At 38.1% G+C, this 25,095-nt stretch overlaps 1 protein-coding gene across 1 annotated transcript in view; it reads left to right on the plus strand.

Moving 5' to 3' along the window:
- Positions 1-24,677, plus strand: part of MUC7 (mucin 7, secreted) — a 58,235-nt gene extending 33,558 nt beyond the window's left edge. Inside the window, exons 2-4 of the mRNA XM_019026023.4 lie at positions 13,974-14,050; positions 15,809-15,877; positions 22,631-24,677. Of these exons, the coding sequence (XP_018881568.3) occupies positions 15,824-15,877; positions 22,631-23,641 (1,065 nt within the window). The 5' untranslated portion in view covers positions 13,974-14,050; positions 15,809-15,823 and the 3' untranslated portion in view covers positions 23,642-24,677. The remainder of the gene's footprint in view (positions 1-13,973; positions 14,051-15,808; positions 15,878-22,630) is intronic.
- Positions 24,678-25,095: the final 418 nt, after the last annotated feature.

A 25,095-nucleotide genomic window follows, 5' to 3' on the forward strand; every position in this document is an offset into this window, starting at 1 on the left:
ATGATCATCTTGATTGATCTAAAAAAAAGATTGATAAAATCTCTACTTATTCATAATTTTAAAAAAAACCCCTCTTAGCAACTAGGAACAGGAGACCTCATTAGCCTGATAAATGATGGACTAGGAGTAGTGCACAGGTGATACAAGGATATTGGTAATGTTCTAGTAGTTCTTAAATTGTGTGACAGGTTCATGGGTGTTCACTTATTATGCTTTGTATATTCTTTTGTATGTATCAAATGTTACGTAATTTTAGTTACATGTGCATTGTATAATTTCTGATCTCTAACATTAGAATTAATGGCAATGATAATTTCTACTCATAACAAAATAATACCAATAAGTTATAAAATTTCCAAGCCCACAAGGAAAAAAAGTAACAAAAAATGTAAGCATCCTAAACTAAGACAATGAGAAAAAAAGAGATACAAAACAGCTTGGAAAACAAAATGTAAAACAAGTTAAAATAAATTGGAACATACAGTAAACAGAAAATGCAAATAGATTGTATTCCATATTTTCAAACAAAAATTCTCAGATTATTTTAAAAATACAACTGCATGCTATTTGCTAGAAACATGATTATAACAAAAACAGACAAAGTTATTAACAGAAAAAAAGAAAAATTGTTCAGAAAAATATCACAAAAAGAAAAGGAGTGTGATGATATTAAAGAACAGAATTCAAAGGGAAAATATTTAATAGAATAAGCAGGGAAATGTTCGACTGATAAAAGTTATAGTCTATCTAGACAATATAAGAGTCATAAAACTATATGTACTTAACTTTATAAACCTTGAAATATAAAACAGTATTATAAATACAAGAAGAAATTGATAATTCCAAATCCAGGTGAGAAAATTTAACATGCATTTTCTCAGCAAATCAGATGACAAAAAATAAGGATACAGAGAATCTGGGTAGCATTATATTTACATTTAATACTAATAGTTACCTCAAACAAAAATAATTGACTGGATTAAGAAAATGTGGCACATACACACCACGGAATACTATGCAGCCATAAAAAATGATGAGTTCATGTCCTTTGTAGGGTCATGGATGAAATTGGAAATCATCATTCTCAGTAAACTATCACAAGGACAAAAAACCAAACACCGCATGTTCTCACTCATAGGTGGGAATTGAACAATGAGAACACATGGACACAGGAAGGGGAACATCACACTCTGGGGACTGTTGTGGGGTTGGGGGAGCGGGTAGGGATAGCATTAGGAGATATACCTAATGCTAAATGACGAGTTAATGGGTGCAGCACACCAGCATGGCACATGTATACATATGTAATTAACCTGCACATTGTGCACATGTACCCTAAAACTTAAAGTATAATAATAATAAAATAAAATTAAAATTCACATTTTTTACAAATATGTATGGAAGCTTTATATACAGACAGTATAACAGAAACAGAACCAATTGGAAAGACTGAAAACCCCAAATGAGACATTTACCGCAAAGTAGGAATTGTTTGTTTAACCTTCTTACAATGTACATAGTAACAGGTATAATGAATACAAACATTTCATCTTTGTTCATCTCTAATCTCCAGGGAGCCTGGATGTTATCAAAGATGAATGCCCCACAGTTACCCTGACATAAAAGAATTTACCACTTCCTGTAACAAGCAATTAGATTGAAGGACTTTTATTTTATTTGCATTTTAGCTAATTGACTAATAATCTTAGATTAATAAATGTCAATATTATTAAAACAAGACAAATCTGTATTATAAACTAACAAGTTTCCATAAGCATGACACCAAAGTTAATAGACTAGAGAATACAAAGACTTCCTAAATTAAAGTTATGGGCCCATTTTTGGTAACTATGACTCTGTCACGAAAATAGAAAATATCACACTAGATCCTTCGCTGCTTTAGAAGACAATATTACAACACTTAGATTACACTATAGACGGCTAGATGTAAGGGGAAAAAAAGGAAAAGAGAAGGGGAAGACAGATACATAACAAAGTGGGATAGAAGATTAAATTGTGAGGTACCAATCAATTATCAAAGCTCAGAATGGTGAAAAAGAAAAATCCGCAATGCTGGTAATATCATCAAGGATGGTTCCATAAACTAATAGAATTTGAGAAGCCTTGTTTTGATAGATAAGTAGCCAAACATTAAGTGAGAAGCAAGAGCAAAAAGAAAGGTGATGGGGCCTCAGGAGTGAGGTGAATAATATACATGAAAGTTATGAAAAAATATTTTTTTTGAGATGGAGTGGGGGATGAATTCTCACTCTCCACTTGTAAGCCCAAGTGCAGTTTGTGCCACTTTTACCGGTGGGGTCACTTCTTACAGCCCCAGAAAGGAAGTTTTCAGGCTCTGAAAAGCACACACTTTGGTTTCCTTTGTCCTGGGGGCCACCTTTTTGATGTGCTGCGCCATCTTGCTTCCAGGGAGTAGTACTCCCTGTAGGATAGAGTACTGAGGACCCCGCAGTGCCTTTTGGTCCAGCCAGCACTGTGCTGCTATGGCCCTCAGGGTGGACACTGGGGGATGTCAGTGGAGGCTTCTGGGATGTTGTCATATGGGGGCTGTGGTTCCCAGGGCAGGATGTAGTCCTGTGATTGTGTTCTCTCACAACGGCACCCTGCTGCAGCCACATAGGTGTTAAGGGTGTGAGGGACTCAGTGCAAGTTCCCTATCTGGTGCAATGCCCTCATGGGGTCTCCAGATCACTGCGCATGCTAGTTTTGGGGATCATGTGGGTAGAAGCTCTCTCCCATAGTCAGATTGTTTCCGTGCAGTAAGAATGTGGACTACTGAAGGTCTCTAACTTACCCTTTGCCCTCAATACTGAACCCCTTGGGGCTCCCAGCTTATCTTGGCCAAGCTGGCCACTAGCTTCTTTCTCCATCTGCACCTTACATGTTACTCATGCCTTCTCTGTTGGACTCTAGTGGCCTCTCCTAGATGTTCTATTTGAGGTGTGATAATCTGTTGGTAATTTTGGTTCTTTCTGGAGAATGCAAATGTCCAGTGTCTCTAGCCAGCCATCTTGAACCTGTGTCAGATCACAATCAAATTTAATTCACCAGTTTATCCTGGACAAATAACTCATGGTCCCAGTGAAGACGGGACTGAGCTCTTTGATGACAAAGGCCACACTTTCTATATGCAGATGATATCATGGACTCATTATTAGAAAAGCCTGTGTGTTTTACTGATTTTCCAGTAGAATTAAGGAATAATATCTTTTGGATATACTCTGCCTCCCTATTCTTGCTATGAGTATCCACTTATCCTTCTATCTCTTGTAGAGCATATTTCTTTCCCCGCCCTTTAAGTCTAATGCCTTCTTATTCTGTGTCTTTGTCTCCTATTCCAATACAAAATGCTATCTTTAAAGTAGACCTAAAACTTCAGAGGCAGACATGGCAATTACAAAAATAATTATCACTTCTCTCAATGAGGAAGAGCCTTACTCAAGGGAAAGACACAGAGCTCTCCGCTTACCTTTTAAGATTTGTAGATTAGATTAGGTTTTGCTAAACACAAGCCAAAAGGATACAATAAAGGTGAAATCTTAAAATCAAAAAAAAAAGGAGAAAGAAAAAATTTCCAAGCTAAAAAGAGCCAGCTTTAGAAAAACTAAACAAGAGGGACACAGCTAATACAAAAGAAATAGGCATGAAAAAGAAAAGTTGACAAGCTGGGCTGACCATAGTGGCCCATGCCAGTAACACCAGCACTTTGAGAGGCCAAGGCAGGAAGATCACTTGAGCCCAGGAGCTCAAGACCAGCCTGGGCAACATAAGGGGACCCTGTCTCTACAAAAAGTTTTTAAAAATTAGCCACTCATGGTGGCAGACACCTGTAATCCCAGCTACTCAGGAAGCTGAGGCAGGAGGATCACTTGAGTCCAAAGGTCAAGACTGCAGTGAGCCATAATTGTGCCAGTTCACTCCAGTCTGGATGACACACTAAAACCCTCTCTTAAAAAAAAAAAAAGAGAGAGAGAGAGAAAGATTAACAAGCTAACTTAAGTAGCAAAAATCAAAAATAAAAAATGAATTATTTTACTGGAAAGCACAAACTGTTTAATTTCCTCTAATCAACATACTTTTTAAAAGCATTATTAAGAAAATTTCAATGTCACCTTATCCATTATTAGTTCAATGATTCTGTTATGTTAAACAAAATGAGTGCTCCCACAAATTGACAAATCACTATATTTTCTTCTAGTAATTGTTCCAGATCATTTATAATTACGAAGTATATGAAAGTACTTTAAAAAGGAAAAGGACTTAGGTACATTTAAGATATTAGAACTGATCATGTAGATAAAACAGTTCATAGTAGCAAATAAAGAAGGAAAGAAGATGCATATAATTATCTTTTTTGCATATATAGACATAAATTAGATTATATAGTCCCTGCCAAGACTAGTTAAAGCTGAAGCACTCTGCCTGGTGCAATGGCTCACGCCTGTAATCCCAGATACTTGGGAGGCTGAGGCACGAGAATTGCTTGAGGCTAGTAGTTCAAGACCAGCCTGGGTAACATAGCAAGACCCTATCTCTAAAAAAAATAATAAATTAGCTTGGCATGGTGACACTTGCCTGTAGTCCCAGCAGGAACTGCGGCAGGAGGATGGCTTCAGACCAAGAGTTTGAGACTGCACTGAGCTATGATCACACAACTGCACTCCAGCCCGGGCAACAGAGCAACACTTTGTCTCTAAAAATGAATGAATGAATGAATAAATAAATAAATAAATAAAACTGAAGCACTGCTCTCTATCACTTTTGCAGGTCAATCTTCTGTTGGTCCTATGGTCAAATTCTTTTAACTCCAGATTAGGAAGTAGATTCCATAGACCCTCTCTCTGCAAAGACCTTCTCAAAACTCTAATGAAAGCCAACTCACAACTTTAGTAATACCAGAAGATACACTTCAAACCAGAAAAAAAAAAATCCTAAAATAATACTGACACAACAGAAGCTATCTTGATTAACTGGTTAAAATAACTGATGTTTTCCATATTCAAATTATGTCTTACAGAGAAATTAGAAAGCATAAGACAATCTGAAAAATCCATTGGGGCTGGGGGTCAAGATAAAAAGCAGTTAGGCAAAAGCCTTTACCATGAATTCTTTTTAAATCTACTTTTCAATCGATTAACCATGCTCTAGTTGTGGCTATAGCAAATAAGAAGTTTCTATTATTTTTTCACTTTTTTTGCAACTATAATGCATTTTGGTGTAGAAGTGAAAGTGTGGTGAGGAAGAGAAAAACAGCTGTAGCTTTTCAGCTCCAGAAGAGCAGAACTCAGTTGACAGTACACTATGAGTTTATGATGCTGTATCCCATATCACAACATTCAGTGCTAATTTAAAATATGTCATAATGGTGATTTGTAGTCCACATGTCAGTCATTTCAACATGTTAATTTTAAATTTTTGTGTAATTGGCATATACCATCATCAGTTTCTAAAACCCCAAGTGGCTTTAACACCGTAAGAACATTAAAATAGCCCTCCCACTATGCAAGGACACAGCAAGAAGGTACCATTCTGTGAATTACACTGTGTCCTTGCCAGACACCAAGTCGGCCAGATCTTGATCTTGGACTTCTCAAACTCCATAACTGAGATGACTGTTCTATGCAAGTAGTGGCAGCATTTTACATTCATAAAGTTAAAAATAATGGAATGAGATAGTCATCCGAAAACAGCCAAATAGGAACAACTCCAGTCTGCAGCTCCCAGTGAGATCAACACAGAAGGTGGGTGATTTCTGCATTTCCAACTGAGATACCTGGCTCATCTCACTGGGACTGGTTAGATAGTGGGTGCAGCCCACAGTGGGCGAGCCAAAGCAGGGTGGGGCATCACCTTGCTGGGAAGTGCAAGGGATTGGAAACACCCTCCCCTAGCCAAGGGAAGCCATGAGGGACTGTGCCATGAGGAATGGCGCATTCTGGCCCAGATACTATTCTTTTTCCACCATCTTCACAACCAGCAGAAAAGAAGATTCCCTCAGATGCCTATACCACCAGGGCCCAGGGTTTCAAGCACAAAATTGGGTGGTCATTTGGGCAGACATCAAGCTAGCTGCAGAAGTTTTTTTTCATACCCCAGTGGCACCTGGAACACCAGTGAGACAGAATCATTCACTCCCCTGAAAAGAAGGCTAAAGTCAAGGAACCAAGTGGTCTAGCTCAGTGGTTCCCACCTCTACAGAGCCCAGCAAGCTAAGATACACTGGCTTGAAATTCTCGCTGCGAGCACAACAATCTGAAGTCAATCTGGGAATCTCAAGCTTGGTGGGGGGAGGGGAATCTGCCATTACTGAGGCTTGAGTAGGTGGTTTTCCCCTCACAGTGTAAAAAAAGCCACAGGGAGTTTGAACTGCATGGAGCCCACCAAAGCTCAGCAAAGCCACTGTAGCCAGATTGCCTCTCTAGATTCCTCCTCTCTAGGCACGGCATCTCTGAAAAAAAGGCAAGCAGCCCCAGTCAGGGGCTTACAGATACAACTCCCGACTCCCTGGGACAAAGCACCTGGGGAAAGGGGAGGTAATGGGCGCAGCTTCAGCTGACTTAAACCTCCCTGCCTGCCGGCTCTGAAGAGAGCAACGAATCTCCCAGCACAGTGCTCGAGCTCTGCTAAGGGACAGATTGCCTCCTCAAGTGGGTCCCTGACCCCTGTGCCTCCTGACTGGGAGACACCTCCCAGCAGGGTTCGGCAGACACCTCATTTAGGAGAGTTCTGGTTGGCATCTGGCAAGTGCCCCTCTGGGATGAAGCTTCCAGATGAAGCAACAGGCAGCAACGTTTGCTGTTCTGCAGCCTCCGCTGGTGATACCCAGGCAAACAGGGTCTGGAGTGGACATCCAGCAAACTCCAGCAGACCTGCAGCAGAGGGGCCTGACTGTTAGAAGGAAAAGTAATAAACAGAAAGGAATAGCATCAACATCAACAAAAAGGACATCCACACAGAAACTCCATCTGAAGGTCACCAACATCAAAGACCAATGGTAGATAAATCCACGAAGATGAGGAAAAACCAGCACAAACAGGCTGAAAATTCCAAAAACCAGAATGCCTCTTCCCCTGCAAAGGATCACAACTCCTTGCCAGCAAGGGAGCAAAACTGGACAGAGAATGAGTTTGACAAATTGACAGAAGCAGGCTTCAGAAGGTGGGTAATAAACTTCTCTGAGCTAAAGGAGCATGTTCTAACCCAATGCAAGGAAGCTAAGAACCTTGAAAAAAGGTTAGCAGAATTGCTAACTAGAATAACCAGTTTAGAGAAGACCATAATGACCTGATGGAGCTGAAAAACACAGCACGAGAACTTCGTGAAGCATACACAAGTATCAATAGCCAAATCGATCAAGCAAAAGAAAGGATATCAGAGATTGAAGATCAACTTAATGAAATAAAGCATGAAGACAAGATTAGAAAAAAAAGAATAAAAAGGAACAAACAAAGCCTCCAAGAAATATGGGACTATGTGAAAAAACCAAACTTATGCTTGATTGGTGTACATGAAAGTGATGGGGAGAATGGAAACAAGTTGAAAAAGACTTTTCAAGATATTATCCAGGAGAACTTCCCCAACCCAGCAAAACAGACCAACATTCAAATTCAGGAAATACAGAGAACACCACAAGGATACTCCTTGAGAAGAACAACCCCAAGACAAATAATCATCAGATTCACCAAGATTGAAGTGAAGGAAAAAGTGTTAAGGGCAGCCAGAGAGAAAGGTCGGGTTACCCACAAAGGGAAGACCATCAAACTAACATAAGACTAGCAGAGGACCTCTCTGCAGAAACCCTGCCACCAGAATATAGTGGGGGCCAATATTCAACATTCCTAAAGAAAAGAATTTTCAACCCAGAATTTCATATCCAGCCAAACTAAGCTTCATAAATGAAGGAGAAATAAATTCCTTTACAGACAAGCAAATGCTGAGAGATTTTGTCACCACCAGGCCTGCCTTACAAGAGCTCCTGAAGGAAGCACTAAACATGGAAAGGAAAAACCGGTATCAGCCACTGCAAAAGCATACCAAATTGTTAAGACCATTGACACTATGAAGAAACAGCATCAGCTAACAGGCAAATTAACCAGCTAGCATCATAATGACAGGATCATATTCACACATAACAATATTAACCTTTAATGTAAACAGGCTAAATGACCCCAGTTAAAAGACACAGACTGGCAAATTGGATAAAGAGTCAAGACCCATCGGTGTGCTGTATTCAGGAGATCCATCTTATGTGCAAAGACACACATAGGCTCAAAATAAAGACATGGAGGAATGTTTACCAAGTGAATGGAAAGCAAACAAAAAGCAGAGGTTGCAATCCTAGTCTCTGATAAAACAGACTTTAAACCAACAAAGATCAAAAAAGACAAAGAACGGCAGTATATAATGGTAAAGGGATCAATGCAACAAGAAGAGCTAACTATCCTAAATATATATGCACCCAATACAGGAGCATCCAGATTCATAAAGCAAGTTCTTAGAGACCTACAAAGAGACTTACACTCCCACACAATAATACTGGGAGACTTTAACACCACACTGTCAATATTAGACAGATCAACAGAGACAGAAAATTAACAAGGATATTCAGGACTTGAACTCAACTCTGGACCAAGTGGATCTAACAGACATCTGCAGAACTCTCCACCCAAAATCAACAGAATATACATTCTTCTAAGCACCACATCATACTTATTCTAAAATTGACCACATAATTGGAAGTAAAACACTCCTCAGCAAATGCAAAAGAATGGAAATCATAACAAACAGTCTCTCAGACCACAGTGCAGTCAAATTAGAACTCAGGATTAAGAAACTCACTCAAAACTGCACAACTACATGGAAACTGAACAACCTGCTCCTGAATGACGACTGGTTAAATAAGGAAATTAAGGCAGAAATAAATAAGTTCTTTGAAACGCATGAGAACAAACACACAACATACCAGAATCTCTGGGACACAGCTAAAGCAGTGTTTGGAGGGAAATTTATAGCACTAAATGCCCACAAGAGAAAGTAGAAAAGAACTAAAATCAACACCCTAACATCACAATTGAAAGAACTAGAGAAACAAGAGCAAACAAATTCAAAAGCTAGCAGAAGACAAGAAATAACTAAGATCAGAGCAGAACTGAAGGACATAGAGACACAAAAAAACCCTTCAAAAAATCAATGAATCCAGGAGTTGGTTTTTTGAAAAGATTAACAAAATAGATAGACTGCTAGCCAGACTAATAAAGAAGAAAAGAGAGAAGAATCAAATAGATGCAATAAAAAATGATAAAAGGGATATCACCACTGATCCCATAGAAATACAAACTACCATCAGAGAATACTATAAACACCTCTATGCAAATAAACTAGAAAATCTAGAAGAAATGGATAAATTCCTGGACATATACACCCTCCAAAGACTAAACCAGGAAGAAATTGAATCCCTGAATAGACCAATAACAAGTTCTGAAACTGAGGCAGTAATTAATAGCCTACCAACCAAAAAAAGTTTAGGACCAGACAGATTCACAGCCAAATTCTACCAGAGGTACAAAGAGGAGCTGGTACCATTCCTTCTGAAACTATTCCAAACAATAGAAAAAGAGGGACTCCTCCCTAACTCATTTTGCGAGGCCAGCATCATCCTAATACCAAAACTTGGGAGAGACACAACAAGAAAAGAAAATTTCAAACCAATATCCCTGATGAACATCGATGCAAAAATCCTCAATAAAATACTGGCAAACTGAATCTAGCAGCACATCAAAAAGCTTATCTACCAAGACCAAGCTGGCTTTACCCCGGGATGCAAGGCTGGTTCAACATATGCAAATCAATAAATGTAATCCATCACATAAACAGAACCAATGACAAAAACCACATGATTATCTCAATAGATGTAGAAAAGGCCTTTGATAAAATTCAACACCCCTTCATGCTAAAAACTCTCAATAAACTAGGTATTGATGGAACGTACATCAAAATAATAAGAGCTACTTATGACAAACCCACAGCCAATATCATACTGAATGGGCAAAAGCTGGAAACATTCCCTTTGAAAACCACCAGCACAAGACAAGGATGCCCTCTCTCACCACTCCTGTTCAACATAGTATGGGAAGTTCTGGCCAGGGGAATCAGGCAAGAGAAAAAAATAAAGGGTATTCAAATAGGAAGAGAGGAAGTCAAATTGTCTCTGTTTGCAGATGACATGATTGTATATTTAGAAAACCCCATCGTCTCAGCCCAAAATCTCCTTAAGCTAATAAGCAACTTCAGCAAAGTCTCAGGCTACAAAATCAATGGGCAAAAATCACAAGCATTCCTATACACTAATAATAGACAAACAGCCAAATCATGAGTGAACTCCTATTCACATTTGCTACAAAGAGAATAAAATACCTAGGAATACAACTTACAAGGGATGTGAAGAACCTCTTCAAGGATAACTGCAAACCACTGCTCAATGAAATAAGACAGGACACAAACAAATGGAAAAACATTCCATGCTCATGGACAGGAAGAATCAATATCATCAAAATGGCCATAGTGCCCAAAGTAATTTATAGATTCAATGCTATCCCCACCAAGCTACCATTGACCTTCTTCACAGAATTAGAAAAAAACCACTTAAATGTCATATGGAACCAAAAAAGAACCCATATAGCCAAGACAATCATAAGCAAAAAGAACAAAACTGGAGGGATCATGCTACCTGACTTCAAACTATACTACAAGGCTACAGTAACCAAAACAGCATGGTACTGGTACCAAAACAGATATATAGACTGACAGAACAAAACAGAGGCCTCAGAAATAACACCACACATCTACAACCATCTGATCTTTGACAAACCTGAGAAAAACAAGAAATGGCAAAAGGATTCCCTATGTAATAAATGGTGTTGGGAAAACTGGCTAGCCACATGCAGAAAACTGAAACTGGACCCCTTCCTAACACCTTATATAAAAATTAACTCAAGATGGATTAAAGACTTAAATGTAAGACCTAAAACCATAAAAACCCTAGAAGAAAACCTAGGCAATAACATTCAGGACATAGGCATGGGCAATGGCTTCATGACTAAAACACCAAAGGCAATGGCAACAAAAGCCAAAATAGACAAATGGGATCTAATTAAACTAAAGAGCTTCTGCACAGCAAAAGAAACTATCATCAGAGGGAACAGGCAGCCTAGAGAATGGGAGAAAATTTTTGCAATCTATCCATCTGACAAAAGGCTAATATCCAGAATCTACAAGGAACTTAAACAAATTTACAAGAAAAAAGCAAACAAACCCCATCAAAAAGTGGACAAAGGATATGAACAGACACTTCTCAAAAGAAGACATTTATGCAGCCAACAAATATATGAAAAAAAAGGCTCATAATCACTGGTCATTAGAGAAATGCAAATCAAAGCTACAATGAGATACCATCTCAAGCCAGTTAGAATAGCAATCATTAAAAAGTCAGGAAACAACAGATGCTGGAAAGGATGTGGAGAAATAGGAATGCTTTTATGCTGTTGCTGGGACTGTAAATTAGTTCAACCATTGTGGAAGACAGTGTAGCGATTCTGCAAGGATCTAGAACCAGAAATATCATTTGACCCAGCAATCCCATTACCGGGTATATACCCAAAGGACTATAAATCATTCTACTATAAAGACACATGCACACGTATGTTTATTGCAGCACTATTTACAATAGCAAAGACTTGGAACCAACCCAAATGCCCATCAACAATAGACTGGATAAAGAAAATGTGGCAATATACACCATGGAATACTATGCAGCCATAAAAAAGGATGAGTTCACGTCCTTTGCAGGGACATGGATGAAGCAGGAAACCATCATTCTCAGCAAACTAACACAGGAACAGAAAACCAAACACTGCACGTTCTCACTCACAAGTGGGAATTAAACAATGAGAACACATGGACACAGGGAGGGAAACATCACACACCAGGGCCTGTTGGCAGGTGGGGGGCTGGGGGAGGGATAGCACTAGGAGAAATACCTAATGTAGGTGACAGGTTGATGGGTGCAGCAAACCACCATGGCACATGTATACCTATGTAACAAACCTGCACATTCTGCACATGTATCCCAAGAGAATATAATTTTTTAAAAATTAAAATAATAAATGCATAAGTGTTACTCATTTATTGAAAAATAAAACCTGAAATGCACTGGATTCAGTCATAATATGTCCAGATATTCTTATATTTTTCCAATATTTAAAGAAAATTAAATTTGTTATCTCCAGGCATTAGTTAGGACTGAGGATAATTAGACATTTTTTGAAATTCTATCAATTTTTGAGGTCATTACAACTTATCACTAATTGGGCAATAACAAGGTGATATGAAAATTTTTCTATTGAAGTCATGTACTTAGAAAAGCTTGTTTCAGATCAATAAAAATTATATTCTACAGTCAATTTTAACTATAACAAGTATATTGTAAATGCACATCACTAGTTGCTAGCAAAAAAAGATGAAAAGAAATTAATATTATAGCCCATATTTACTAACTCATTGCTATCTCAAAAACTGTCCCTAACTTTCCACTAATGGCAGCATAATAGCTGAGGGTGTTCCATTCAAAAGAACCATGTCAGAACTTTTAACTTATCTACTTTCAGTCTGACAACTTTGTAAAGTAGATGTCACACCTAATTAGCAGATAGAAAAACTGAGGCTCAAAGAAGTTAGCTAACTTGTCAAAAATTACATGGCTACTAAGTGGAGAAGCAAGGAATCAAACCCAAAGAATGTAAGCCCTCAGAGACTGTATGTGCAAAAGAACAAACTGACTAGCTAGAAGTGGAATCACACTTTCAAAACTGTATTCCAGATTAACGATTTTACATAGTAGAAATATCTAATTTTGAAAATCTCTATTAAAACGATTCTTAAGTTCTTTTTTAAGTTATTAAGTTTCTTTTTAAAAATAAATATTTATAAAATGACTAGTCTAGCTATCAAAATATCACTACCATGCGGGAAAAGGGAGAAAATTTTCTGGGATAAAAGAAACTACAGACATAACAAGTCACTGCAACACACGGCCCTTAGTTGAGTCCTGGTAGGAACAAAATGACTAAAAATATTTTTGCCAAAATTTGAGTATAAACTCAATTTTAGATTATATGTTTGAATTATTAATATTGTTATAGGTTGATGGTGTTGTGTTATAAAAGAAAGGCTTTTTAGAGAGAAATGCTGAAATAGAGAGTAGCTGTTACAATTTCTGTAGTTTACCTTAAGATACTTCAGCAAAACAACTAAGATATATAGCAAAATGTTAAGAATTATGAAAACCAGGGAATGAGTATATAGTTCTACTACCCTCCTCACTTTTCTATATGTTTGAATATTTTTCAAGACAAAAAGTCAAAAATTGTTTTTAATTGCTTGTATTTAAAAATTCAGTGTTGATTTTTTGGCTTTAAATACTGCCCTGCACCAGTACTTGGCACCACAGTATTTTTTTTAAATCCTCTGTCCTTTATTAACTTGTCTTATTGACAAGGAAATATGGTGTTCCATCACATTAACTGTCAGAAGGCAATCACTCTGCTTACTTTGAGAGCCCAACAGGAAAGAGTGGATGATCTGTTCCTGTTGGGAGGACCTGGGCCATGGTTGTTCGTTTCTCCGTAAGTGCCATCAATCACTGTTCCACTACTCATCAAGCACATAAGTTACTCATTGAGAACCTCTGATCGTCACTGTGCTCATCAGGAAGAAATTGATGCACAAAGAACTACTGTCAACCTCAGCAAACCACAACTATTCTTTTCTTTAAAAGTAAATTCCTTGACATAAGTGACCTTATCTTAAATCTAATAGATTTCCTATTTCCAAAAAGCTCGACTGGAGGGTTATAAAACCTGAAAATTCTCTTGTGCTTTCTATTCTTTTGCTTCTAGTTACCATCCTCAAAGGATTGGCTAAAAGCAAGCAACTGGATTGAACACCCTAAGAAGAAAGATTCACACTGCACCAGGTATGTGGATACTTTAGATAGATTCTAATATAAACTAAACAGCTTTCAAGTAATATACATATATTAAGTAATAGCAATAGTTGTTCTAATACAGTTATTCTCCTCTCTTCTTATGAACTGCCAAACAGTGTGGTAACACTCAATTCATATGTTATTAGAACGCAATATGATTGGTAGGAATGTTTTTCGGTCTTGAAAATTAAAAACAAATCTGACAATATATTAGGAACCTGAAGAATAATAAGTAACCATTTCATTTTTCAATTGGGTCAGATTGTTTTCTTCTTAGTATGCTAGTACTGTAATAATACCGCAGAGACTTTATTATGGATAAGACATTATTCTCAGTACGATTTGTAATATATATATTATTCCAGTCAATCCTCAGGACATTCTTATGATGTAAGATTGCAACTCACTCAAAGTCATGCAGTGAGTGGCAGAGTCACACAGTAAGTGGGCAGAGCTTAAATCAAGTCTCTGACTGACTCTAACACCCATTTTATAAACCATGGGATTGTATTGTAAAGTGTGTCTAATCTCACAGCCCACCACATTGACATGCACAATAATTACCTGCCCTAATATGTAATCTGTCTATACGATTTAACCTTTATTTTGTTTTCTAAAGCTGATAAGCTGACATGTACACATTACATATATAACCAAAATGAGAAAAATAAAAGACCACATTCTTCTCTCACTCTTCCCTTCTACAACCTATAGCCAAAATACAATTCTCTTTTGCAAGTAGTTATTCAAAAAAAATATGTATTAAGTTATTCAAAAAAATATGTATTAAGTTATTCAAAAAAATATGTATTAAGTCTGCACTAGGCATGATGACATAATAATGAATAAAGAATAATTCCTGTCATTTCGGGACTTAGAAAAAGGGTATCGGCCAGACACGGTGGCTCACACCTGTAATCCCAGAATTTTGGGAGGCCGATGAGGGTGGATTGCTTGAGCCCAGGAGTTCAAGATCAGCCTAGGCAACACAGTGAAACTGTGTCTCTACAAAAAATAAAAATAATAATAATAATAGCAATAGCCAGGAGCAGTGGTGCATGACTGTAGTCCCAGCTACTAGGGTGGCCAAAGTGAGAGGATCGCTTGAGCCTGGGGGGTGCAGGCTGCAGTGAGCCGTGCACGTGCCACTTCACTCCAGCCTGGACAACAGAGCGAGACCCTGTCTCAGAAAGAAAAAGGTACACGAAAAAGGATTATCAAATGGCAAAATCTTCTGTAGAATGAAATTGGAGGAAGAGTCCATTTGACCTGGTTCTTTGTTCCAAGTGACAGCCTTATAGCACAGCGACAAAGAGCATTTTCCTCTAACATCAGGAATCTTTGCAAAACTGTGCAGTATCAGGTCATTCATTGATGGTTCCCCAGAGAGGGAAGCTTCCTCAATTAGAAAAGAAATAAGAAGAAAATTATTTCCTTTTCTTATTGCTAAACTTCCTAAGATCCTGCCTTTCCTAGCCAATCTTTAATATCGATAGAAAATGCTCATGTTGCAAACTAGTTAGAATAATTCTTGAGCCTCCTCCATTGCTTCCTCTCTAAAAGAATGCATTTTAGGCCTGAAGCAATTTTGCATCACCCCTGTGGAATGAAAATGTATACATAATTTTCAGAAACCATTGGTCTCTTTTTTCCTGTACTTTCTAATAAAAATAAGTCATTTATCAAAATGCATTCCTCTCCCATAATATCATAACTAATAGTAAGCCACATTTCTGCTTTTCCCAGGAGACATCAGAAAGAATGAAAACTCTGCCACTGTTTGTGTGCATCTGTGCACTGAGTGCTTGCTTCTCGGTAAGTATTCACCCAAATAAGTTTTTTCCTTAACTATCAATAACAAACATTTAGTGTACCTACCTGAGACTTTTAAAGCATAATAGGCAACCCCTATTTCCAAGAAGCTTGACATCTTTTATTTCCAGGAAACATATAAATATGGATAATTGGCCGGTGCACTGGCTGACGCCTCTAATCCCTATAGGAAGCCTAGGAGGGAGGATCACTTGAGCTCAGAGAAGTTCAAGACTAGCCTGAGTAACATAATGAGAGAGTATCTCCACAATAACAAAAAAAAAATTTTAATTAGCCAGGTGTGGTGGTACGTGCCTGTAATCCCAACTACTCGGAGGCTGAGGTGGGATCTTAAGCCTGGGAGGTCAAGGCTGCAGCAAGCCGTAATCATACCACTATTCCACAGCCTGGGCGACAAAATGAGACCCTGTCTTAAAAATATATACAGATAGGTGGATAGACTAGATAGATAGGTAGATAGACTAGACAGGTAGGTAGGTAGGTAGATAGATAGATAGATAGATAGATAGATAGATAGATAGATAGATAGATAGATAGATATAGATATAGATAGATAGATAGATAGCATAAGGAAATAATTTGTTTCATTTATCCAATATCTATAGAACACAAACTTTATAGTGAGTGTGATGAGAACTAACACAGATGAAAACCCAGATTTGTAAGGCCTTTAGGTCTTGGTGTGGAATATGGATTCAAATCTGTGAGGAAGTCTCAGCATGATCAAAGCACTCCGAGGGGAGTTACATGACAGGATTCTCAGAAGATAGGTAGCAGGTAACAAAAGCTGAGATAGGGAGACTAGTCAGGAAGCTATGGCAGTGGTCCAGATAAAAGATGATGGTGACTTGCACTAAATTTCAGTAATTAAAAGATAAAAGTGGGATTAGGATATATTTTAGTGATTGAGTCTACTATATCTTCTGCTGGATTGTATATGTGGTAAAAGAAAGAAATGAACAGGCCGGGCACGGTGGCTCATGCCTGTAGTCCCAGCACTTTCGGAGGCCAAGGCAGGTGGATCACCCGAGGTCAGGAGTTCAAGACCAGCCTGGCCAACATGGTGAAACCCCATCTCTATTAAAAATACAAAAATTAGCTGGGTGTGGTGGCAGGCACCTGTAATCCCAGCTACTCAGGAGGCTGAGGCAGGAGAATTGCTCGAACCTGGGAGGCAGAGTTTGCAGTGAGCCGAGATTGCATCACTGCACTACAGCCTGGGTGACAGAGCAAGATTCTGTCTCAAAAGAAAAAAAAAGAAAAAAATGAACAAAAACGTTCTAGTTTGGGGCATGTTACATTTGAAATGGCTATTAGACTTCTACATCAAGATATCAAGAAAACAGTGGATATATGTTGTCTGGAGTTCAGAAAGAAATTGAAGCCATGAAACCTTACAAGATCACCTAGGGAGAAAATGTAGGAAGTTTAGATATGGATAGAGAAAATGGAGGACCCACAAGAGGGGACAGGAAAGGATGGCTTCCAAAACCAAGAGAAGACTACAAAGTGGACCTTCTATCTTTAAGAAATTTAGGGTGTACTGGCAAAGGAAGATTAAAATTAATAATGATAGAATGTGATTACAAGGTGATACATGCTGTAATAATAACCATATTTTTCTCTCATGCTATGTACCTGTAAGTATTTATTCAATTTTATTTTGACAAAATTTCAAATAAGAATCAAGAAGTGGAATGTACTTTTTTATTGAATGAGGATGGATAGCCTCAGAATATTATGCCAGTAGAGTAGAGAGAGAGAGGGCAGAAGAACTGATGAAGTGGATGGAATTTACTCTTGGATATTCTCATATTTCTCACTTACCATATAATATCCCCCAGAAAACAATCAGGCTCTTTCCCAGACCCTAATGCTGATTTCTGTGACTGTAGAAGAGTGTTCAAGCTGGGCTCAGAAGATGTGGGCTTAAACTCATCTCTAATGTTTACCATCCAGATGAATCTTGAGCAATTTAGAATCTATTTATAGGGCCCCAATTTCCCTATGTGTAAAATAATAATAACACTATATGCTTCACAGGGCTGCTGAAGGGTAAATGAGAATTTATAAATTATAAACTATAGTGTAGATATAAAAATTATGACAAGATTATTGTAATCTCAATTTACATACTAGTTGATAAGGCTTTAGGTTCTGAATATGCACAGTGATGTTAACTTTTTAATAAGTAAAGTTTTAACAAGGAATCCCTGGCTACCAACACCTCTATATTGAAAGAAATAATTTTCCAATCAACACAAGTCATGTTATTGTGAAATGATGAATCTGGGTTGTTCTTTTGAAGTGGCCTTTCATTATAACTACCACAAATCCAGACACCTAAAGAATCCTTTCTTCCAAGTGCTTAGAATAAATAAAACTCTTCAGTCTGCCAAAATCTCAAAAAAGTGCCTGGTGAGAGAAAGAGTTTCCAAAGAACTTGAATATGAGAAGGTAGCACAGAAATACCTTGACCTGATCCTTAGAAAATACAGGAATGTGAGGTCAGGAGTTCGAGACCAGCCTGGCCAACATGGTGAAACCTCGTCTCTACTAAAAATACAAAAATTAGCTGGGCGTGGTGGCACACACCTGTAATTCCAGCTAGTTGGGAGGCTGAAGGAGGAGAATCGCTTGAACTTGGGAGGCGGAGTTTGCAGTGAGCCAAGATCGTGCCACTGCACTTCAGCCTGGGTGACAGAGCGAGACTCCATCTCAAAAAAAATAAAAAGAAAAGAAAATACAGGAATGTACCGGAGAGTAGCATCAACCCACAGCCAGAAAAGGTCAGTCCTGGAGCTCTAGCAACAACTGCTTTTGTGGAGTGATTTCAGGGAGCAGATAGTCTGGCTTCTCTCTTCCAGATATCCCAAAGAAGGACTTGAAGGGATGTATTCCGGAGTCAGATGAAAAGCTCTGTCAACTATAGCATTATTTAACATAATGCTTTCATTCTCTTTAAAAAAGGATCACAGATTTTCAAATGGTCATAAAAATAAGCTGGTAGCAAACGAAGAAATGAATTGTGCTTTCTAATTTCAATTAAATGTAATCTTGGGCCAGGTGTCGTGGCTCACACCTGTAATTCCAGCACTTTCAGAGGCCGCGGCAGGAAGATCACCTGAGGTCAGGAGTTCAAGACCAGCCTGGCCAACATGGTGAAACCCCCATCTCTACTAAGAATACAAAAATTAGCCAGGCATGCAGTACACACCTGTAATTCCAGCTTCTAGGGAGGCTGAGGCAGGAGAATCCCTTGAACCCAGGAGACGGAGGTTGCAGTGAGCTGAGATCACGCCACTGCACTCCAACTGGGTGACAGAGTGAGACTCTGTCTCAAAATACAAAAGTAAAAAATGTAATCTTGGCCTTGCTGTCTTCTAATTCTCTTCCTTTCTGACTAATTTTCTCCTCCTCTTCCTTCCTCAGAGAATTTGGCATTCCTCTAGTTATTTTAGGAGTCTTCTGCTTTCTCATACCCTCCTTTCTTGCTGCAAGTGCCATGTGTCTCTCCTTCTCCTTCCGTTGACTCCAGCCTACTCTATCCTTGTTCCTCATGTCTTCTCCCTCTTCTCTGCTCTCAAAAGTACAGTTTGCAAATGGAGAAACATTCTCCTAAAAGTTACTTAGTCTGAGACTCAGTTTTCCCATCCATATAATGAAGATAATAACCGTACCCACCTTATGATATTACTAAGAAATTAAATAAATTTGTATTTGTAAACCACTCAGAATAGGGCCTAACATAAAGTAAGTGTTATATGAAGACTTTTTTAATAAAAATAAATAATGAATGTGAACAGGCAGACAGGGTTGCTATCTTTAATACACCCTCCCTGGCATATCTATATTTATTATAAGGACCTCCATACTTCAGTCACCTAAACTCAAACTTTAGAGGCATGCATTTTCAACTCCTTCCTCTCTCAGACTTCTCTAAATCCAACTCTAGTCTACAATTTCTGTTATAACCACCTGTAACTGCCAATCATAATAACTAATCAATATATTAAGTAAATCAAACAAACTGGTCATTTGATACATGTTCCAGGCCAAGCTAACATTAAAATTAATAGGTTTTTAATCAATTTGCCTTCATATAAAAATGTGGTAGGTATTATTTTGGTTACCTAAAGTAAAATAGCCGAAACTATTTTACATATGAATAAACACTTTTAAATGTTAATACTTTATTCAATAACAAATTAGTTATTGTTATCATTTCCATGCATTTACTCATTCAATTAATAGCTAATGAGTACCTGCCATATGCCAGGCATAGTTTTAGGTATTGGACTTACAGAGGTGAATCAAAGAGGGGCCTTCGTGAGGCTCATGTGATTAAGGGAATGAACCACATAACTATTTCAAAGCAAATAAAATTAGACTTTGGATCTGGAATTTAATTTAATCCAAATCATTTTATAAATGAATAAGCCGACATCCAGGCACATTAAGTGACTTGACCAAAGTCACTCAGCTATTCAGTGGCAGACACAGGACAGAGCCAAACCTCCACTGCTGGTCTGTTGCAGCATGTTTCATACATGTTCCTATAAGATCTGGACATTCTTTGCAACATCCTCAGAGACCATCTGGAAAGGGAAACACCGAGATCATGGAATGTGAGGCCCTCAATCCTGCTTCAGTCAAAGCAGGTCCTTAATTACGTGGATTGCATATTCAATCTCCAGGGAAAGATCTGTTTGAACAATATGACCTGTTCTATTTTATATGAGAAAACAACTACCCCTGTAATGGAAAGGATCTCCTCAGAGATTCCTGGAGTCAGGGTTACCGATTCTGAAAACCTATGCCCTTTTAAGAGAGATTTACGGAAAAATACCAAAGTCATGTGAGTATCAGAAGCCATTATGTTAGCTATTGGTTGTTCTCAGTTGTGAATTAAAATTTCCTGGACAATTTAATTTTCTAAACAAATAATACTTTCTTGTATTGATGGATGTTGTGGAGAATGTCCAGATCTTAGAGGAACATATTTGAAACACACTGCAACAGACCAGCAGTGGAGGTTTTAGTTTGTCCTATGTCTGGCATTGAATAATTGAATGACTTCGGGCAAGTCACTTAATATGCCTGGATCTCAGTTTATTCATTTATGAAATGATTTGGATTAAATTAAATTCCAGATCCAAAATCTAATTCTATGACCTCTTTGCTTTGAAATAGTTACGTGGTTCATTCCCTCAATCACATGAGCCTCACGATGGTCCCTGTTTCATTCACCTCTGAAAGCCCAGTACCTAGAAGTTATTTTTGAGGTTGGATATATTAGTCTCTGAGGAAGTTATCTTAGTTAAACAACTCAGCTAGTCTCTCAGAAGTTGTCACTTCATCTGCACTAAACTTTGTGTCCAAAGAAAGCTTTATAACTTGCGACTGGAATGATTTACCCATTTGGTCATCTGAAAAGGGCTTCTGTGAACATCATTAGGAAGAAAACGTAACCTATCCTTGTTTGGGATGTTCTCATTTATCCTGTTATATTTCTTTTCTCCAATTTAATATAACTGATCACTAAAAAATGTAGTATGAGATTGAATACAGGGAAGAGGGATATAAAAGGCATGAAGTATGTTTACAGATAAGAAACTGAAACAGTGATGGTACTCTAACTCAAATAATGTCAGCAATGGCTAAAGGAAATAAAAATATCTTGCAAAATGATGACCCACATGGCATAGAAGTTATTTTCAAATTTTGAAAGACTTCTGAATCTTCTGTAAATCTGCCAAAACAAAATTAGGACCAAAGGATGGAAATCTTCATGAAGAAAATTCTACTCAGTTAAGAATGAAAATCCCAAAAAACAAACCTACATTCAGTGTCAAGAACTCTCTACCAGGCTGCCTTAGGAATTACAGTAGTGAGTTCCTAATCAGAAGAGGTTAGATGCATAGACTAGAAAGCCTTTCAGCAGGTGTATTGATAAAAGATCAAGTATCAGATGTACAGTTGGACTGGATCAGTGTTCTTTTCAGATGTAAACACCTTTCAGAAATCATGAAAACCATTGGTGCTCCATCCAGACAAAATGCATAAATATGCAAATTTTCTCTAAAAATCAGATGATTCATGAACCCCCGAATCATGAATTCTGTAATTCTAATTTTTTAAACAATAAAGTTAAAAGGTAATGACCAAAGTTGTTTCTCCAATTTATAAAGGCTACAAACTGTTTCCTGAAATATGGAGAACATGAAGCTGGGGTGGGATATTTTGTTTGTTGGGGCTTTGTTGTTGTTTGGCTGTTTCGTATTTTGATGATGGTAGATATGAGGGGTGTAATCCAGAAAGGGCTCCTGGATCTCAGTTGAATGTCTTTGCCTAAAGTTTTGTGAACAGGCTGAGCAAGCAGGAAGCTTTTGTGCTGGGACCTCAGGCAGTAACTTGACCATTTTCCGCCAGAGGAAGAAGAGAGGAACTGTAAGCACAAAAGTTCGTATCCAGCTAAGCATTCAAGCTAGAACCCACAGGAATATATTCATCCCAGCTATCTAGAGAGTAGACATTTGACAAAAGAAAACTCTCTAGTAGCAATTCTTTCTTGAAACTTGGTGAAATTAGGAAGATAATCACTTGACTCAATAATGTACTCTGGTTTCTAATCCCAGCAATCTACAAATACCGCTCATCTCATGGTCAGCAGTGATCACCTGATTGATAAATGGATACTTTTTTCATTTCTTACATTTTCTTTCTTTTCTGCAGTTCAGTGAAGGTCGAGAAAGGGATCATGAACTACGTCACAGAAGGCATCATCACCAATCACCCAAATCTCACTTTGAATTACCACATTATCCTGGACTGCTAGCTCACCAGAAGCCGTTCATTAGAAAGTCCTATAAATGTCTGCACAAACGCTGTAGGCCTAAGCTTCCACCTTCACCTAATAACCCCCCCAAATTCCCAAATCCTCACCAGCCACCTAAACATCCAGATAAAAATAGCAGTGTGGTCAACCCTACCTTAGTGGCTACAACCCAAATTCCATCTGTGACTTTCCCATCAGCTTCCACCAAAATTACTACCCTTCCAAATGTGACTTTTCTTCCCCAGAATGCCACCACCATATCTTCAAGAGAAAATGTTAACACAAGCTCTTCTGTAGCTACATTAACACCAGTGAATTCCCCAGCTCCACAAGACACCACAGCTGCCCCACCCACACCTTCTGCAACTACACCAGCTCCACCATCTTCCTCAGCTCCACCAGAGACCACAGCTGCCCCACCCACACCTTCTGCAACTACACAAGCTCCACCATCTTCCTCAGCTCCACCAGAGACCACAGCTGCCCCACCCACACCTTCTGCAACTACACCAGCTCCACCATCTTCCTCAGCATCACCAGAGACCACAGCTGCCCCACCCACACCTTCTGCAACTACACCAGCTCCACCATCTTCCTCAGTTCCACCAGAGACCACAGCTGTCCCACCCACACCTTCTGCAACTACACCAGCTCCACCGTCTTCCCCAGCTCCACAAGAGACCACAGCTGCCCCAATTACCACACCTAATTCTTCCCCAACTACTCTTGCACCTGACACTTCTGAAACTTCAGCTGCACCCACACATCAAACTACTACTTCGGTCACTACTCAAACTACTACTACTAAACAACCAACTTCAGCTCCTGGCCAAAATAAAATTTCTCGATTTCTTTTATATATGAAGAATCTACTAAACAGAATTATTGAAGACATGGTGGAGCAATAGTATATTATATGTTGTAAAGTGTTCTGTCATTTATAAGATGTGATTCATGAGTGCAGAACTACCATCTTTACTTTTAGCACCAATCCCAACATGAAATTATATTACTCAGATTTAAAGCACTATCATTAATCTTTCAATCTAATTATTCACCACCACAAGACCTATTAACAAGACAAAATGCCTCTATCCCACAAGCCAGATGCAGGTCTGGGGTTCAAAATAACTCTTTGGATCCTACAGAGATAGCCTACTGAGGGCAGAGAAAGTCCTTAGATAAAGAGAGAATATTATATGGGCCATCAACCATTTACTTTTCCCTGAATGTTAGAAACTACAAAACCACTACCTTGTACTCCCATCAGAATCCCACCTGAACCATCTAATCCTATAAACATAAAGGGGTAAAATTGGAACTCTCCAGATGAACAAAGATATCTAAATATCTGTAGATAGAAACATTTATCTATCTAAATATATTGATAGACCTGTCATTGTATTGATTAATGACAAAACCCTTTAGATAATTATCTTCAATTTTAAATAAAATTTTATTTCACAAATATGAGCCAAGAAAGAGGAAAGTTGATTTGAAGTGAGGATTAGAAGTGAATGACAATAAAGTCTGGCAGCCAAGCACGAACCAAGACTGGCACTATTTTTCTTAGTGTATATAATTGTTTAAACTGCAAGGTTGACATTTATTGTGTTGTGTCTAAGTTAATTTCGATCTAACGTACCTGATTCTAGCCTCTGTGAACAACAAGAATATGTTCGTGTATGTTCACATGGTGCTCATAATATTTCACTATCAATTCAATTAATTCACATAAATTCCATGTGAAATGTATTCAACAATGGAATATTTTCTAAAACATTTAGTATACATTTGAATGTATTTTAAACCATGCCAAACTACTGCTTTAATGTCAAGTTTGCAGAATTGTCTCTGAAAATAAAAACCCTGACTTTAGTTGTAAAAGAATAAAAATTAGCTACTTGGTATACGGAGACGTTAATTTGGGATATGGAGGCATTTTTATCTTCTGTCACTACTACTCAAAACTCTGATGATTATGTTAGATTTTTTTGCTAATAAAGATTTCAAATGGCAATTTATATTCATTGTGTGTATCTGGAAGTTTCTTGCCTTTCTTAGACTCTGAGACTGGTGAAAAGAGACCCAGATGAAAATTTACATTTTTGTCAGCTCTGCCACTAATCAGTCAAGTGACTTGGGTAGGGCACTCTATCTCTAAACATTAATTTTCTTTATTTTTCAAAATGATTAATTTACTTAAATTAACTTAATCTTACTTCTTAATATATGTTTCCAATCCAAATTATGTGTTTGCCCTATGCTTCTCGGTCTGACAATTAAAGACCCCATCTCCCTCACTTTATTCTGTCCATCTAGGCTCATTTTTGGTAGCTCTGTATAGACCAGTCCATGACTG

This window comes from Gorilla gorilla, chromosome 3 (assembly GCF_029281585.2).
Source record: "Gorilla gorilla gorilla isolate KB3781 chromosome 3, NHGRI_mGorGor1-v2.1_pri, whole genome shotgun sequence".
NCBI lineage: Eukaryota > Metazoa > Chordata > Mammalia > Primates > Hominidae > Gorilla > Gorilla gorilla.